This window comes from Hypanus sabinus, chromosome 9 (genome assembly GCF_030144855.1).
Source record: "Hypanus sabinus isolate sHypSab1 chromosome 9, sHypSab1.hap1, whole genome shotgun sequence".
In the NCBI taxonomy this organism is placed as follows: Eukaryota; Metazoa; Chordata; class Chondrichthyes; order Myliobatiformes; family Dasyatidae; genus Hypanus; species Hypanus sabinus.
In genome coordinates this window covers 28399247-28419355 of record NC_082714.1, presented here as the reverse complement: position 1 = coordinate 28419355, position 20109 = coordinate 28399247, and the positions used below count along the sequence as shown (strand labels likewise).

The 20109-nt window shown below is 40.3% G+C and overlaps 1 protein-coding gene across 1 annotated transcript in view; it reads right to left on the bottom strand.

The window, feature by feature from the left end:
* Positions 1-20109, bottom strand: part of xylt1 (xylosyltransferase I) — a 260639-nt gene that overhangs the window by 27079 nt on the left and 213451 nt on the right. Inside the window, exons 7-8 of the mRNA XM_059979376.1 lie at positions 15969-16145; positions 11277-11539 (exon numbers count right to left, since the gene is read on the bottom strand). Of these exons, the coding sequence (XP_059835359.1) occupies positions 11277-11539; positions 15969-16145 (440 nt within the window). The remainder of the gene's footprint in view (positions 1-11276; positions 11540-15968; positions 16146-20109) is intronic.

Genomic DNA, 20109 nt, shown 5'->3' with positions numbered 1-20109 from the left:
AAGGAGATAACAAATGTAAAAGTAATTAGAAAATTAAATTGAACACTGGCGCCCTTTCAAATCGTTTGTCTCATTAAAGGTACTGGATGCTTGTTGTCACTGTTGTTCTGATTTACACTTTGTATTAAAGTTCTCAAGAATTTTGTTCTTACTTTACAATGAGTTGTTCAACCCATTATTTCAACTTGTCCAAGCTTCAAGAAAGCCCAGTGAAAAATAAAGACCTCAAATAAGAAGAGGAAGAAAGACTTATAAACACGTTCCCTTGAACATGCTCTGCAATTCCATATTGGGGTAGTTTATAGGCCTCACTAACCACGGGGCCATCTGGTGTGGATGAGAATGTGCCTCTTCCTGCACCCCCCTCCCAAACTATCTTGGGATATCTAAGAACCAAACAGGCTTCCACATGATTTGACAGCTAAATCTCTCTTCCTCTGTAGGCTTTGATTCTTTGACAGTTGAGCTCACCGCATCGTTCAGCCTGCTCGCTAACTGATCACATGACCCTGGTCTTGGTCCCAGGAATGTACACAGCATCATACAATCTGGGGTGCAAAGGAAGAGGCACCACATTCAATTGTCACGGGGTTTACTGAAGCTCGGTGGTCATGGCCAAAACAGCAATGGAGCCCTCTGGAACAAACGTACAGCAGACCTTTAACAGCATGTTACAATTTGTAGGTTACTCTTCTTTAGATGGGGGATACCAAAATTGCACACAGAATACCCACAAAAGTCCTGTAAAATCTCAACAAGGCTTTTCTTCTGTCCAGCACTTTGCATGCAATAAAGGGTAACATTTGCATTCCCAACCAGTTTTGTTTTGTAATCATGAATGTGTCCACGTTGAACAGACTGTGCTCCATTTACTCATTTTTCAACATTTAAAAGAGTCTCTTCTTTCCTATTCTTACAATTGAAGGGCAAAAACATATTTTCCCATATTATGATCCACTTACCACTATTAAGGCACCAACCCTTATAAACACCCTCACAAGATCCATCTACCTTTGGATCACCAGCAAACAAGTTACCTGCTTTTCTTTTGCCAGCAATAGAAATTGTGAATCGCATATGTTCCAAGACCAGCAACTGTCTGTCACCCTAAAATTACTCACTGTATTCAAGTCCTGCCGAAGGGTTTCGGCCCAAAACGTCGACTGTACTCTTTTCTATAGATGCTGCCTGGCCTGCTGAGCTCCTCATGCATTTTGCGTGTGTCAATTTATCCAACAGTGTTTTCTGTTTTTTAATCAATCACTTAACCTTGTTAAAATGTTACCCTAGGCTTGTAAGTATTTTCTCAATGTAACAATCTTTTTTGTCTTATTAAAGTTCTTTTACATCCTGCTCTTTAAATGGCCTTCAAAATTGGTAAATTGCTTTATTATTCTTTTCAAATCGTTTTACTGTTATTATTCAAAAATAACACAGGTAAATCGAAGTAACAACACTTACAATGCCTTAAAAAAAGAAATTAGCTTAAAGATTGAAATTTTTCGTGAATAAAAAAACCTTACTAAGCAAGAAAAGTGAGAGAGAAAAAAGAAACCCATTGGGGGTACAACCCCGGAGCCATGCTTCATACAGAAAGCTTCTAAAAATAAACATCAAGCCGCCAACAAGAAAGAAAGATACATCAGGGAAAAAAAAATCTACACTTAGATCGTGGAGGAAATCTATCAGTGGTAAATTGCTTTATTATTGTCACAAGTACCAAGGCACTGTGGAAAAACTTGCCTTGCATACGATTCATTCCAAGATGAATTCATTCCAACAGTGCACTGAGGTAATACAAAGTTAGGAATCAACAGAAAGTAGTATAAAGTGTTACAGCTACAGAGAAAGTGCTCTGTAGGTAGACGGTAAATTGCAAGGTCACAACAAGGAAGGTTGGGGGGCAGTGCAGAAAAGAAACAAGATGGCACTGGAGCATCGCAACTCATTGTAAACTGCTCTCTACAGAACCACTCATCACTTCTATTATAATCATTCTGGTCTTTTAAATGCCCCCTTCTCTACCTTTATAATTAAAGGTTTAAAAAATACAATGCTAGACTTGGCAGGCACAATTCTCCCTCCACTGAATTATGCTAGGTCTGCCTAATTATTTTCAGTTTATACGATCTGTTACCATGCCTTGAATGATCTTGGCATTCCGTTAAAATTGGCAAACTAGTCTGTAGCTCCCTCATCACAAGCATCCAGAGAAATATACAAAATGCTGAAGAAACTCAGCAAGTCAGGCAGCATCTATGGAGAATAAAGAGTCAATATTTTGGGCCGAGATACTTTCATCAGTTCCTCCAGCATTCTGTGTGTGTTAATATAGTTCCATAATTTTCCTTTTCTTCTTCTTTGTAATCTTCTAGTCTGCTGAGAATTCTTCAAAGTATGAAAAATGACAGAAGGTTATTATGAAAGCATACACTACCTCCGCATCACAATTTCCTCATTCACCTCTCCACAAACCTGGGATACAGATCCCAAGTACCAGTGGCTCTCTCACACGTTAGTTCCCTTACATTCCCAGTACTTACACTCTGGCGATATTAATTACTTTAAGCTCCCTGTCTGATTCATTACTATTTCTGCTCTATTAAGATGTTATTGTGTGCAGTTTTGGTCCCCTAATCTGAGGAAAGACACTCTTGCCATAGAGGGAGTACAGAGAAGGTTCACCGGATTGATTCCTGGGATGGCAGGACTTTCATATGAAGAAAGACTGGATCGACTAGGATCGACTAGAATCTGTTACCATGCCTTGAATGGTACTCACTGGAATTTAGAAGATTGAGGGGGGATCTTATTGAAACATATAAAATTCTAAAGGGATTGGACAGGCTAGATGCAGGAAGATTGTTTCCGATGTTGGGGAAGTCCAGAACAAGGGGTCACAGTTTAAGGATAAAGGGGAAGCCTTTTAGGACCGAGATGAGGAAAAACTTCTTCACACAGAGAGTGGTGAATCTGTGGAATTCTCTGCCACAGGAAACAGTTGAGGCCGGTTCATTGGCTATACTTAAGAGGAAGTTAGATATGGCCCTTGTGGCTAAAGGGATCGGGGGTATGGAGAGAAAGCAGGTACAGGGTTTTGAGTTGGATGATCAGCCATGATCATATTGAAGGTGGTGCAGGCTCGAAGGGCCAAATGGCCTACTCCTGCACCTATTTTCTGTGTTTCTATGTATGAAGACAGAAAAATATCTGTATGTTACCTCAGCTATTTCATTACTCCCCATTGTAATTTCTTGCATTCTCTCTAGGAGAGTTCAATTGATTTTTACTGCTCTTTCGTCTCATATGGTTGTACAAGTTATTATACAATTCTATATACAACCTCAGAATGTATATCAGATCTATTTTTCTTGACCATTCATTACTGCCTCCTATTACATTCCCATTCTGCAAGGTTACCACCCTTCTTAGCAAAGTCATAACACTTCAATTCAACTTATATTGATTTATCCTCCATAAAGTTTTTATTTTTCTATGGACTATACCTTCAGCAAGAATTCTGGAATATTTCTTAAAATATTTGCCATTATTTATCTACCTGCAAAATCTTCAATCTAATCTAGCTATCATCACAACAGTGTATACTGGTTTGATACTGATATCTACTTTTTACAACAACAAACATTATGATCACTAATGGATCTCTTGTTATGAAGCAATTAATTAACTCTGTTTCAATACATATGATAAAGTCTAAGACAGTCTGTTTAGCAACCATGATGTATCTAGAAAATTGCCCCAACTACATTTTATGAACTCATTGTCAGGGCTATTCTTGCAAGTGTGATATGTGCAGTGTAAATGAAGAATAAAATAGTCTATAACTATTGTTTTACTTTTTTCAAGCTTTTCATACTTCCTGATTAATTCTGTCTAATTAATTTAACTAATCAATTCAAAGCTGATAGAATTTTTATAATATCTTTTTATGTGTTTCAAGTTTTTTTTAAATATTGCACTTACCTGCATAAAATATATTATGGATAAGATTAAAGAATTATATATTCCTTTGTCTAAAAAACTGACTGGATTTCATTCTGATGTTATGAAATATTAAGCAGTAGAGCTGGAGAAAACCCAGAAATTTAATAGAAAGTAAGCTAGGACTAGAGGATATATCTAAATTATTGAAAAATAATTTCTAGACTTGAAGAATGATAAACGTTTGACTAATGTACCAGGCAGGATACTAAGGAAAATGCAGAGGCCAGTCCAAACGTTGAATACATTGCTGAGTGATAGAGATAAAGATAGATAGAGAGAGAAAATCCACAAAGGAATTCAACAGACCTTTCCAGATCTTAGAGTCTTACATGTAACTTTGGGAAAAAAAAATACTTGTTTTCACTTTATTGTCCTCTTTTTATGAAGCTACAAATTTTAAAGAAGCAATCTGAAGGACATAATCTTACTATCTTTCAGCAACAGTACCTACTTGTATGATTGTGTAAATACTATGTCCTAAAACTACGAAAGCATATGCCAAGCATACATCATTATAAATTGTCCTAATCATGTCAGTTGGTTAATTTAAATAACTGCCATTTGGCTATGATTTGTTGTTCACTTAATAGGACAGGTAGGATGAGCAGTTAGAAATTAATGCAGGTGTCCCCTGTTTTTCGAACGTTCGCTTTATGACAGCTTGCTGTTAAAGAGAGACCTACATTAGTACAGTACCTGTTTTCACTAACCAAAGAGGATTTTCCCTTTTACAAAAAAAAAGATGCCCGCTTTATACGTGTGTTTACCCTGAGAAAGACTACCATGACTGTGAAGCCTTGCTCAGGCAGTTGTGTGAGCTTGCATGTACGTGCCGATATTTTTTCTCCAAATCAATTTTGGCTGCTGTCTTCCCAATTTTGATAAGTGAAACTACACCGTACATACAATATTTCTACTTTATATAGGCTGCATATTTATCATATCATTCCTGCTTTCACTATATGTTCGTGTTATTTTAGGTTTTATGTGTTATTTGGCTTGATTTGGTAGGTTATTTTTTGGGTCTGGGAACACCCAAAAATTTTTCCCATATAAATTAATGGTAATTGCTTCTTCGCTTCACGACATTTTGGCTTATGAACGCTTTCATAGGAACGCTCTACCTTCGGATAGTGGGGGAAACCTATAACTAAAATCAAATGTATATTGTAAGTGGTTTAATCTCCAGAATTGATCAGGGCAGACAATTCAGCTGATACCTCTTTAGAAATTAAAAATAAAATTTATAACATTAATATTATTTACTGAAAAACTGTAAACAATCTATAATTTTCCATGTCTTGTTAGAAATTAGGCTGCCATTGTAGTATAGAAGTTAGCATGATGCTATCACAGCTTGGGGCTTCAAAGCTCCAGTTTCCTCCCACAGTCCAAAGACATACTGCTCAGTAGGTTAATTGGTCATTGTAAGTTTCCCTGTGATTAGGCTTGGGGTTAAATCAGTGGGCTGCTGATGACGTGGCTCAGTGAAATAAACAGAGAACACGGAACCATTATAGACAACAGCCAGGCTGCACTTAAAGAGTATTGTCAATGGTTTTGGGGACCATATTTCAGAAAGGATGTGTTGTCGTTGGAGGGAGTCCAGAGGAGGTTCACAAGGACGATTCTGGGAATGAAGGGGTTAACATATGAGGAGCGTTTGGCAGCTTTGGGCCTGTACTCACTGGAAGTTAGAAGAATGCGTGGGGATCTCGTTGAAACTTACCGAATGTTGAAAAGATGGCATAGGTGGATGTGAAGAGGATGTTTCCTATGGTGGGGGTATCCAGAACTGGAGGGCACAACCTCAGAATTGAGGGACGACCCTTTAGAAGAGAGGTAGGGAGGATATTTTTTAGCCAAAGAGTAGTAAATCTGTGGAATGCTCTGCCACAGACTGCGGTGGAGGTCAAGTCGGTGGGTATGTTTAAGGCAGAAGTTGATCGTTTCGTGATGAGTCAGGGTGTAAAAGGATATGGCAAGAAGGCAGGTGTATGGGGTTGAGGGTGATCTGGGATCAGTCATGAAGGGATGGCCTAACTCTGCTCCTATGTCTTCTGGTCTTATGGACCATGTAATATGTTCTAGAAGCTGTCTGCAATTACCCTAGTTCGTAGCCCTCTATTTTTCTATGCTTCATGTACCATGAATTTTTCTAAGAGTCTCTTAAAAGACCTTATTGTATCTGCCTCCACCACCGTCACTAGCAGTGCACTCCACATACCAATCACTCTCTGTGTGGAAAAACTTATCCCTGACATCCCCCCAGTACCTATATCCAAGCACCTTAAAACTATGCCCCCTCGTGTTAGCCATTTCAACCCTGGGAAAAAACCTCTGACTGTCTGCACAATCAATGCCCCTTATCATCTTATACAGCTCTATCAGGTCACCTCTCATCCTCCGTTGCTCCAAGGAGAAAAGGCAAAATCCACACAACCTATTCTCATATGGCTAGACCTTCAATCCAGGCAACATCTTTGTAAATCTCCTCTGCACTCTTTCTATAATATCCACATCCTTCCTGTAATGAGGTGTCCAGAACTGAACACAGTATTCCAAGTGGGGTCTGAGCAATGTCTTGTGTAACTGTAACATTACCTCATGGCTCTTAAACTTGAATTCATCCATTAATATTTATCGAAGAATGGTTACCACTTCATGGGGGCCTGGGGCATGAATTTTGTTTCTTCTGAGAATCAGAATCAAACTTAGTATTGCTGAACTACGTTGTGAAATTTGTTGTTTTGTGGCAGCAGTAAAGTGCATGATATAAAAATCACTGTGTTACAAAAAGTAAATAAGACAAAAGAGGAATAGTGAGGTAATTTCATTCCCCTATTTTAGAATCACTAATAATGACATCCATTTAAGTGCTTGGATGCGTGTTCACTATGGGAATACCGTGCCCATCTACCTTTCAGCCCTTCCCTGCTTCCCTATCCACCTCCCTCAAGTCATCAACTGACCTGGTCAGCTGGCTTCTCTGCTGCCACTGCTTTGAGAGGCCTAATCTCCTATCACCCTTGCTATTGACATGGTAGATCAGAATTTATCAGCTTGTGCATTGCCTCATATGTCAACAACAGTCATGTCAGCACTAGGAAGCTGGGAAGCATTTATAGATTCCCGCAATCCAATACAGGTTTTGCCTCATAAGCATATCCAAAAATAACCTCAAATAAGATATTGAGATTAGAAAAAGTTAATAGGTTGAAGGCAGTGTTCTGTTTTTTAATTCAATAACATTTTGTTTTGAATTTTCTTTCATTCAAAGTTAGCTGGTGCCAGATTTCTTCCATCACCCAATATCTAACCTGAGGTCTTTGAGTGATAGGCTTCATTGAAGGGTGCACCGTTCAGAGAAATCTACATAAAGCAGATGGATACTGAACTATGCATGGAGTTTTTCCAGTCGATTGTTCGATTAACCATGCTTGTTTGGAGACACAATCAGCCAGATGAAACAGAAAGAGACCATGAAAGGTCAAAAATGGATAGATTTACATTTAAAAAGCATTTCAGATAACCCCAGGAAACACCGCAGCACTTCACACTCTCTATCACCTTCTCACAGGTAATTAGGATGAACCATAAATGCTGTCCTTGCCGCAATGGCCAAGTCACAAAAACTGTATTTTAAAAGATTGATTATGTCCAACCTTACGGGCCCTTGAAAATATCCCGACTATGTTGTTGGGTAGGGATTTCCAGAATTTAGACCCTTTGATGAAGGATCCAAGTCAGGAAGGTGAGTGATCTGGAAGGGAACCTACTAACGGTGGAGCTTTAGTGCATCTGCTCCCGCTGCCTTTCTTAATGGTACAGGTTACAAGTTAGAAAGTGTTGTCGCAACAGTCTGGGCAAATAATGGCATGTGATATACTGTACATCGTAGCCACTATGTAGTAGACAGAATTAATGCGTAGATTAGTGAATGAGGTGCTCTTACTTTGGGCTGCTTTGTCTGATTGTTATCAGAGCTTCTCGAGAGTTAGAAGAAAGAACATTACAGACAAGGACCCACAATGTTGTGCCAAACCAAATAAATAAGTAATCAAATGGCCAACTAAACCCGTCCTTTGTGTCCACATAATATCCATTTCCCTCACACTTATGTGCCAATCTAAATGTCCCTTAAAAGGCCCTAATGTATCTGCCTCTAACCTCTATCACCACCCCAGTGAGTGCATTCCAGGCAGCCAACGCTCTCTGTATAAATGACTTGCTTCTCCCATCTCCTTTAAAATTATCCTCTCACTTTAAATGCAAGCCGTCTGGTATTAGAGACTTCAATCCTGGGAAAAAGATATTGGCTACCTACTCTATCTACTCTATTTGGTTTGCCTCTCATAAACTTCTACCAGACCTCCCCTCAGCCTCTGCCCTAAGTTTGTCCAACTTCTCGTCACAGCACATGCCACCTAAACCAGGCAGCATCTTGGTAAACTTTTTCTGCACCCTCTCCAAAGCCCTGACATCCTTTCTATAATGGGGCAACCAGAATAATCTGGATGTGGCCCAAACATTTTTATAAAGCAACACCATAACTTCCTGAATTTTGAACTTAATGCCTTGACTAATAAAGGCAAGCATGCCATATGCCTTCTTAATCACCCTATCAACATGTGCCCCTTGTCCACTCGTCCCCCCCCCCCCATCCCTTCCCACCGATCTCCCTCCTGGCACTTATCCTTGTAAGCGGAACAAGTGCTACACCTGCCCTTACACTTCCTCCCTCACCACCATTCAGGGCCCCAGACAGTCCTTCCAGGTGAGGCAACACTTCACCTGTGAGTCGGCTGGTGTGGTATACTGCATCTGGTGCTCCCGGTGTGGCCTTTTATATATTGGTGAGACCCGACGCAGACTGGGAGACCGTTTTGCTGAACACCTACGCTCCATCCGCCAGAGAAAGCAGGATCTCCCAGTGGCCACAGATTTTAATTCCACGTCCCATTCCCATTCTGATATGTCTATCCATGGCCTCTACCACTGTCAAAATGAATCCAAACTCAGGTTGGAGGAACAACACCTTATATACCGGCTGGGTAGCCTCCAACCTGATGGCATGAACATTGACTTCTCTAATTTCTGTTAATGCCCCTCCTCCCCTTCTTACTCAATCCCTGACAGAGTTAGTTGTTTTTTTTCTCTCTCTCTGCCCGTCACTCTACCTGTTCTCCATCTCCCTCTGGTACTTCCCCCCTACTTTTTTCTCCCGAGGCCTCCCGTCCCATGATCCTTTCCCTTCTCCAGCTCTGTATCACTTTTGCCAATCACCTTTCCAGCTCTTCGCTTCATCCCACCCCCTCCAGTCTTCTCCTATCATTTCGCATTTCCCCTTCCCCCCACTACTTTCAAATCTCTTACTATCTTTCCTTTCGATTAGTCCTGACGAAAGGTCTTGGCCCGAAACGTCGACAGTGCTTCTCCTTATAGATGCTGCCTGGCCTGCTGCGTTCCACCAGCGTTTTGTGTGAGTTCTATCAACATGCATAGCCGTTTTCAGGGAGTGATGAACTTGGACCCCAAGTTCCCTCTGCTTATCAACACCATTAAGGGTATTTCCCTTAAAGTGTGCTGTCTCTTTACATTTGACCTACCAAGATGCAACATTTCACATTTGCCGGGTTAAACTCCATCTGCCGTTTCCCTGCCCATATCCACAACTGATCTACATCTCACTGTCAGTCATCTACACGATCCACACCACCACCAACCTTCATATCATCTGCCGCAAATTTACTAACCCATCCCTATAAATTTTCATCCAGGTCATTCATATACATTACATACAGCAGAGGTCCCAGTACAGATTCCAACAGATTTGTCAGACAAGATTTTCCCTTCAGAAAACCATGTTGATTTTGATTTATTTTATCACGTGCCTCCAAGCATCCCAAAACCTCATCCTCAATAATGGACTCCAATACTTACTCAACCACTGAAGTCAGGCTAACTGGCCTTTAATTTCCTTATGTTTGTCTCTCTCCCTTCTTTAAGACTGGAGTTATGTAAGGGGATTATGATGAAAAAATTTCTGCCTGTACGGTTTTGAAAACAGCCAAACACTGTTTTCAGAAGGAATTGAATAGACACGTGATAATTGTTTGCCAGGTAATGGGGAAGGACTAGATGAAGGATCCTGATGAAGCTGTTTTACTAGAAATCATATAGACTTGAAGGGACAAATATCTTCTTATCATGGCAATTGTAGCATTCTTTGATTCTGTGAATTTTGATTGGTCTGTCAGCATAAAGATTAGATGGACTGATCTGCTTCATTTATTTATTAATTGATATACAGTGTGGAATAGGCCCTTCTAGCCCTTTGAACCTCGCTGCCTAGCAACCATCCAGCGTAATCTTAGCCTAATTATGGGACAATTTACAATGATCAATTAACCTACCTTTGGACTTCTTTGGACTGTGGGAGGAAACTGGAGCACACGGTGGAAACCCACACCACCATGAGGAGAATGTACAAACTCCTTACAGGCAGCGGTGGGAATTGTGTCTGTGTCGCTGGTACTGTAACGTGCTGTGCTAAACGTGATGCCACCATCTTAATCTGCTTTTGCAGTCTTTATGTGTTTTTAAAATAGTAATTTATGGTAATTTGTTGAAAAGTGTCTTCCCTCTGGGAGTTAATCTGATCAACGATTCTAGTTACCACCCCCCCACCCTATTTATTATCTCACTTACTGCACTACACTGTAAACACTTTAAACCACCTTTTATAATGCTGGGCACATTGTAAATACATACTGCTATTCAGATATGTACAGTACTGTGCAAAGGTCTTACACACATATGAAGTATATAGTTATGATTCCCTCTTGCTTATATTAACCAGCTAATAATGTCCACACCCCTGAAGAACACAAAAGTTATTGTACAGAAAAGCAATGCATAGAATTGGCAGATTTCATTAACATTGCATACAAGGGATGGCTTGTTTCAAGAAACACTTAGGTATTAGCTTCTCATTGGAGTAAGTTCAGTTTTTTGTGCTCTGATTTACTATCCACAGTAACTAGACCTTAAATTCACTGGGTAGGAAGCATTTGGCTCATCTGAGACAGAACAGAGAAAACTGTTTCACTACATAACAACGCAGAGAGAAAAAAAATCTATACTGAGGGGTAAACGAGTTCAAAATATTTTAAGCCCTCAGTATAATTAGTTCAAGCACTCCCTCTTTAACATAGCTAGGCACTTGCAAAACTGCTGACACTGGCAGCGAGCTGCCTCTCCCCTCTCACCTGCACTTATTTTCATCATTCGAATGCCAGGAAGATTCTGCTCTCTTCAGGCCGAGGCGAGCGAAGGAGTGAAGCATGGTCAGATATGAGTCGCTGATGCTGTGGATGCCATCTGGCTCGTCGTATGTGTTTTCCCAGTACGCTTTCAGTGCGGTTGTGCCAGCTGGGTAGTTGCCAAACAGGTAGAAGTCCAGCTGGCCAATGATCTCCTGGTTAACCGCAGCCTCGAACTTTCGCGCAAAGAAGGTTGGTCTCGCGGTTTGCTGCGTGGGCAGAAGAGTTCATTACTTTCACCAACCACTTCCCTAATGCCTGGCTGATTTTGGCCTGGCCCCTAAAGAACACAAAATCTATTGTATGAGATACCAATGTAGAAAATGCTCAACATCATTTATAGGGAGCACAGCATCTCAGGGATCTGTTTTCCACTGGATCATTCTCCCATTGGATTGAGTTGGGTTTCTATTGCTCTCAATGCTGGTGTAAGGTAATATAGGTTCTATTAAATACTTCCTGTCTTTCATCCTTTCTGGCACCACTGTTAACATGATGGCTTTATTGTAAACCTGGTTCCTCTCCAATTCTGTTCTTTATATTTAAGTGCTGGTGCGTGGCCAAGTGGTTAAGGTGTTGGTCTAGTGATCTGAAGGTCGCTAGTTCGAGCCTCAGCTAAGGCAGCGTGTTGTACCCTTGAGCAAGGCACTTAACCACACATTGCTCTGCGATGACACCGGTGCCAAGCTGTATCAACCCTTGCCCTTCCCTTGGACAACATCGGTGGCGTGGAGAGGGAAGACTTGCAGCATGGGCAACTGCCGGTCTCCCATACGACCCTGCCCAGGCCTGCGCCTTGGAAACTTTCCAAGGTGCATATCCATGGTCTCTTGAGACTGACGGATGCCTATTATATTTGACATGACCACGAGATTTAGCCCACATTCTCAGAAGCTTATTCAAGGTGTGCTTAAACTAAAATGGCAGCACGATGGGATATCATGCAAGGAGACAGAGGAGGGCAATACTAAGGGTAGGAAAATGGGAAGACAAAAAGGCTGTAATGGAAAATAATGGAGATTAGAGGGTTAACAGTTGAGCCTAAATATTGTTTGTCAATGCATAACTGCTTTTACAATAAGGTTAGTACTGACAACTCTGACAACTCATTTGTACACCTGGTCATTAATGTAAGAATGTAATCAATCATGTGGCAGCAACACAATGCATAAAAGAATGCAGACACTGTCAAGAGGTTGTTATTGTTCAGACCGAACATCAAAATGGGGGAAAAGTGTGATCTAAGTGATTTTGATTGTAGAATGATTGTTCGTGCCAGACTGGGTGGTTTGAGTATCTCAGAAGCTGCTGAATTCCTGAGATTTTCACATACAACAGTCTCGAAACTTTACAGAAAATGGTGAAAAAAAAACAAAAAAAAACATCAGTGAGCTTCAGTTCTGTGGGCAAAAACAACTTGTTCATGAGAGGTCATAGGAGAATGGCCAGACAGGTTCAAAACCAACGAGAAAGTGTCAGTAACCAAAATAGCCATGTGTAACAACAGTGGTGTGAAGAAGAGCATCTCTGAGCACACAACACATCGATCCTTGAAGTAGATGGGCTACAGCAGCAGAAGACCATGAACATCCACTCAGTGGCCACTTTATTAGGTACAGGAGGTACTTAATAAAGTACCCACTGAGCGTAGGTACCAAACGGGAGATGAAAATAAGGGATTACAAAGACATGGTGGCAGGAGGGGTCCTGTAATTGGAACTGAACAACCAGGGTTAATCAATATTTAGAAAGAGTGGGTGAAAAGAAGGTGGAGTAGTGTTGCTGGTTAAAGAGAAAATTTAGACAATAATGAAGGATGTTAGCTTGGAAAATGTTGAATCTGTACAGTCAAAGCTACAAATACATGCTCTAAGGTTCTAAGAAAACGTAAGGGGCAAAAAATATTAAGGAAAGTTTCATATAGATCCTCCAACACTGGTGGTGACATTGTGGGTGCCATTAAAAGGGAAATTAGAGAGAGGTGAAATAAGGGGGTAATCTCTGTAACTGTGGATGACTTTAATCATGGGGCTAGCCCAATGAGCAAGGTGGAATTCCTTAAGATTACACAAGATAATTTCTTTCCTGGAACCGACCGAAGAGCAGCCTATGTTTGACCATGTATTGTGTAATGAGAAAGGATTAATTAGTAATCTTCATGGGCAAGGCTCTTGAATTGGAGTGTCCATAATATGATAAGACTTTTCACTTAGATGGAGAACAACAAAGTGGATTCTAAGACTCTAAGGCCCTTTAACATAAATTAAGGAAGCTATAGCATTATGATAGTATGAGGTGAGAATCGGCTAACAAACAGGAAGATTCACAAAAACGGTACAAAATAATGTCAGTCCATTGAGCAAATACACTGGGTCTGTTTTCATAGAGGAGGGAACGAAATAGCTTCCCTAAAACATTAATGAATCTGGGTCTAGTAAGAGTAAGATTTGAAGGAAATCAATATTCCCAATGTATTTAAGGCAGTGGGAAACAGTGAGTGCATTGAAAAAGGATCTAGTGCTTTCCCAGCATATATAACGAATAAACTTTTCGCAGGTGAAAGCCGAGAAGACTTTATTAGTGAGTGTTTTCTTTAGAGGAAGATATACTTAATTGCTTTCTTTCGACTCTGAATCAATTTCTACACATTGAAATGTAGCTAATGTAACCCCACTATAAAGAGAATAAGGAGGGATATAAAACAGTGAAGTTAGGTCGGGAGAATACCAGAATCCAATATTAAAAGATTTAAAGGCAGAGCATTTGGAAAATAGCATCAGTGAAGATCACCCTGAAAGAAGATCATGCTTGACAAATTTATTAGAAGTCTTTTGGTGATATAACTTGTGGAATAATTGGGGTTAGGAAATTCTGTGGCTATGGTGTGATTTGACTTTTGACAATGTCTTACCTAATAGATTACCATACAAAATGAAGGCAGAAGGGCTTAGGGGATACTGTCATGGATATAAAACCAGCTGGCAGACTGGGAATAAAAATGTTCCTTTTCTGAGTTGCAGGCAGTCCTTGGAATTTTGCTGTTCACAATATAGATTAATAATGTAGCTGAGGGAATTAAACATAAAACCTTCAAGTCTGCCAATAAAACAAAGTTGAACTGGATTGCATGCTGTGAGGAGAATGCCAATGCTTTGGATTAGTTGAGGTAGTAGGCAAAGATATAGCATATGCACTTTTAGGTTGGATTAGCATGAGGTTGTTCCCTGTAGTGGCAAAAACAGAAAAGCAAATTATCTAAACAGCTACAGATAGGGCAATAGAGAGATACAGCAACATCTGTGTGTTTGCCTGCCCCATTTGTTGAAATTAAGCATGATGGTACAGCCAGCATTTACAAAGATGAATGACTTGTTGGCCTTCATGTTGAAAGGGTTTGAAAACAGAATCAGGGATGGCTTCCTGCAGTTGTCAAGGACCTTGTTGAGGATTGGGTGCAGCTTTGGTCTCCTCGTCTGAGGAAAAAGTTTTTGTTTTGACAGGAGTGTAGTGAAGATTCATCAGACTGATTCCTGGGTTGGCACAGGTGATATATGAAAAAGGATTAGGGTAAATGGGCTTTTATTTGACACATTTTACAAGAATGAGAAGGGACCTCATTGAAACGTATAAAATCCTGACGTAACTGAGAAAATTTGTTGCAAGAAGGATTTTCTCTGGTGGTGGGAGATCACAGTGTAATGACATGGGGCAACCCAAAAAGGACTTAGTTGAGTCCTTCACCCACTAATTTCTATAAATCTTCACCCTATAAATTCCTTTACCCAAACAGTGGTGAACCTCTGCAGTTCTCTTTAACAGAAGGCAAATGAAGTCATATCATTAAATATATTCAAAAAGAAATTAGATACTCCTTCAAGCACTAGTGGTGACATTGTGGATGCCATTAAAAGGGAAATTAAAGGCAGGTCAATAAGGATCTCTCTGCAAACATGGGTAACTGTAATCTGGGCGTAGGTGGGGCTAGCCCAATTAGCAACAATGTGCTGAAGGTGTAGTTAGTACTAGAAGGATTAAGTACTAATGGTTAAAGAGATCAAGGGATGGGGGAGAAGATGGAGACCAGACAGTGATTTTGGATGATCAACCAGATCACACTGAGCAGGCTTGAAGGGCTGAATGGCTTATTCCTGCTCCTAATTTCTATGTATCTACACATTGTAAGGTCTTAAATGCATAATTTTCCTCATAAACTCCTATGCGAGCTGTCATTGAGTAGAGTCGTCTTCCTGTAATACTGCTGTCATGAAACACTTCTTTAAAGATCCTACCTTGCAATCTGTTTTGACTGAAGTTTAAACCGCCACCAATCTCCCTTTTCTCCTCATGTACTCCGAACGTGGAGCTGCCTCCCAAGTACCTTCCTCTTCTCTGCTGCATCCCTTCAAGCAGTTGTTCCAATGAACAAAAATGATCCTAACTATTATCCTACCAAGACGCTCTACTAGAGCCACATGTTCGTTTGACCACAATCTATGTTGGAATAGTTAAGTTCCAATGGACAATCTAAGAGTTTGCTAGAATTGCTTCCAAATTACTAGAATGCAAGTTCTTGTTGTAGCAATGATGGTATAAATGGTATGAGCTGTACCCGTACATTGTTACAGAATACATGTCTACCTGGAAGCGATGGAAATCTTGGGGTTTGAAGTCATTGGGTGAGCAGCCACACCAGTCCACGATGTGTTTGTACTGGCACTTACAACCCAGCTTCCGATTCCAGTTGGTAATGCGCAGATTGTTATCCACCATTGTACCACAGAGATGACTATTCTCCAGAACCGTATGGAAGAAGGACTGAAATAAAAAGTAATCAGCAAACTTAGGCATTCAGAAACACCCTGCAGCAAAAGAAAATCCTTACACCACACTACCTGAGGTCAAGACCCATCATAATTAAAGGGAATAAAGTGTTATGATTAACAAAAAAATCTTCCAAGTTGCTTATTTATTTGCTGGTAGAAGGCATCTTCTAATAATGGTAATCCACCCCTAGCATTCAATGTTCCATGTAAAATCTATGCATCATTTTTCAGTGGTCATCTTTATATCACTCAGGACAAAAGCATCAGTTGGGTCAGTTTAATTAGTTTTAATTCAAGCCTAGATGGCTGTATATCACAATAAAGAGAAGTCATTGAGCACCAAGTCCAGCCTCATTCTTACTGAATCTAATGGAACACAGATTGGTTACATAAGATACTGCTGGTACTGAATCAAATCATATCAGCTGCCAGTCCAAAAAACATGGGCTTAGCCTTTACATGCACTTATAATCCACGATTATGTTACCTGCTGCACAGCCCACAATAACGTACCCACCCCCAACTTAAATCTAAAGGCCAGTGTATGAATACAAATTTAACACTTCAACACTTGACTGAATCACAAATTACTAAATAAACAAAAAAAAAACTAGAAAATGCTGAGATAGGATTATTGGTGAAAAATACATTAATAATTTATTATATGAAAAATGACCAGCAAAATGCCGGCCTTAACGCTCGGAATTAAGAGGATGCACTGCCAATTGACAGATTATATGGGATTTTGAACCATTTTAACAGTTCGTTGAGTTCGTGTTCATTGTGCATGATGTTGAGAATTTGAAATGTTGGCATTTTCACTTAAAGGTAAAATGGCAGCCACTGGCAATAAGGCAACACAGAGGAATTGTTTCACTATCTGAAGCTTGAAATGACGCAGAGCTTCTATGTGCTCTTGTCTTTGTCCCTGTGCAGTAAACAAAAGCAATTCCTCCAAAGGCAACGGGTCTGAATTGTAACAAAAAGTCTCTGTCATACACTTCTCTTAACATGATGATCCCATAAAGCACTTTGCAGCCAATGACTTTCATATTTATTATTTTTGTTATAATTTTGCTCCAGGAAAATTGCTTTATGCCCCTCTTCATGAATTCGAAGAACTGAAATGGATAACAGCTACGTGTTCCTATGGAAATCACCCAATGCCTGTTTCCAATGACCATCCTGACTTGGAAACATATCAGTGTTTTTTCTCATTGTTGCTGACTCTAAATCTAATTCCACCCCCAAGAACACCACAGTTAAGAGCTGCAGACAGACAAGAAATCTCACCAGCAACATATCCAGGACAATCGTTGACAAAAATAAATGTATGTTGTGTCTGTGGAAACCACATACTGCGCATAATTTTAAAATAAACATCCCAACTACTATTCTGCTTCTTCCTCTTCCACTGCTTTCTGCTTCATGTGTTTATCTATCTCTCCCATAAGTGAATCTACATTACTGTACTGCTTTCTGAGGATGCTGCCTGACCAGTGGTGTGTTTCAGCATATCATGTTTCTGCTGCTGTCTACTGTGAATTAATTCTAGTTTACTTAAAAGCAAATCCAAAAATCCTGCAAAAAGGTTCTTCAGATAATCCTCACAACTCATCCCTGACCAGAGCAAGTTTCAATTCCATATGAATGATTCTGGCAAAAGACTAGAACATGCAGTTGAAACCATTCTAATTGTTGCAATTACACTATCACAACAGCAGAAATGTCTCCCTGGAAATAATGACTAATGCATGAAATAGAGAGGAAAAAACATCTCTACTCTGCTTTATTCCTTCTTCTTAAAGAATGCTATTTAATCAGAATCAGGACTATCATCACTAACATATGTCGTGTTTGTATTGAGATAGCAGTACAGTGTAAGACATCAAAATGACTATAAGTGACAAAAATAAATAAGTAGGCAGGCAAATGAACAAATATATAAATAAATAGTGTGCAAGAGGAATTGTGAGGTAGTACTCAGGGACCTTTCAGAAATCTGATGGTACTATTTCTAAAAGAAGAAGCTGTTTCTAAAACATTCAGTGTGAGTCTTCAAGATTCTCTACCTCATTCCTGGTGGTAGTAATCAGAAGCGGGCACATCCCTGAGATAAATGAAAACTGTACATCGAATAAATGAAAGTCATACAGAAGAGCATTCAAAAGATCAGATTTTATCTCCTACCCTGGGCTTTCACAATGAAGTAAATTCACAGGTGAGGCAGGAATTGGTGTTGCTAATTTGTGAAATTGGGAGAGCTATGGGACATGGAAAAACACACTTGATATGTGTAATCTGCTACAGTAATAATGAGTGAACATATACGAAGAAGTGATGGCGTCCTAGGGTGTATTGAGAATCAGGGGTAGAGAAGGTGATGAAGAAGATATATAAGATGGAGGCTTTCATCAGTCATGGGCACCAAGGGTAAGTACACAGAGACTTCATAAACATTGGTTCAGTCACTGCTGCACAGTGCACCACCACACTGGAGAGCCTGCAGGAAATTCACCAGGGTGTTGCCTTGTACGGAGCATTTCAGAATGAGTAAAGAATGGGTAAGATGGGTTTGCTTTTCTTGCGGGAGGGTAGGTTAAGGATGGAACTAAAATGGAAATATAACACTGAGGGGTAGACAGGAAGAAGTTTCTCTCCATAGCAGAGTTGTCTAAAACCAGAAGGCACAGGTTAACGGTAAGGGATAAGAGTTTTAGAAGGGAGCTGAAGAGGAATTCTTTTCATCTAGATGGTAATTAGAATATTGAAAGCCTCCTTGAAGTGATGACAAAGGCAGGTACTTTTGTAACATTAAAGAAGCACAATACTGTGTAAAAGTTTTAGGCATGTATATGTGTATATATAGAGTCTTAGGAAGAGGAGAGGGAGATGGAAACACCAGAGATATTCTGTAATGATCAATAAACCAATTGTTTGGAATCAAAAGACCTTACCTGGAGTCTCAGGGCTGCATGTGCCTGCACCCATGCCAACACCATATTTGGTACTCTTTCTCTGCCACCCGTCCCTTGCTATTCCCAACATCCTTTCTCCCGCAAGATTTACAATCTCGCTCTCCGCTCCTCATTGACAAATACAGTACTGTGCAAAAGCCTTAGGAGTCCTACCTCTTTCTCTCTGGGCCCTGGGAATGTTGTGCAACAGAGTGAGATAGAAGTACAAGTGCACAGTTTGCTGAAAGCTATGTCACAAATAGAAAGACAGTGAAGAAGGTATTTGGCGTGCTGGCATTTATCAGTCGGGGCACTGAGTATTGGAGATGGGAAGTTATGTTGCAGTTATACAAGTGAGACCACACTTAACAGTATGGTGTACATTTTGGACTCCCTGTTATAGTAAGGATAATATTAAACTAGAAAGAATGCAGAAAAGATTTGCCAGGATCTTGCCTGGACGTGGAGGCCTGAATTACAAGGAGAGGTTGTGCATACTAAAACTATTCCTGGAATGTAGGAGACTTGATTGAGGGAAATGAGATCATGGGGGTCTGACAGGGTAAAACCCCCAGGGAGACAGTGCTAAAAACAAAAAGGCGTGCGTTTAAAATCAAAACTGAGAGATGTAAAATTGGAAACAGGGCAGCTACTCAAAAGATGGGGGGTATTTGGAATGAGTTCCCAGAAATAGTGGTTGAGGCGGCCACATGAGCAACATTTAAAAGCCAACTAAGATAAGTACATGGATAGGACAAGCTTAGAAGGCTATGGGCCAAATGCAGGAAGCTGGAACTATCTGGCTGGGCAACACAGTCAGCAAGGGCAATTTGGGCCAAAGAGGCTGTTTTCAGGCTACATGATTCTTATTGTGAGAGAGAGAAGGGTACTAACTAAGTGCTACTAAATGAGATTAATACAAATGGCAGTCAACATGGAGATTGTGGGTCATTACAAGAAATCAGGAGCAGGAGAAGGCCTCCAGGTCTCTTGTGGCTG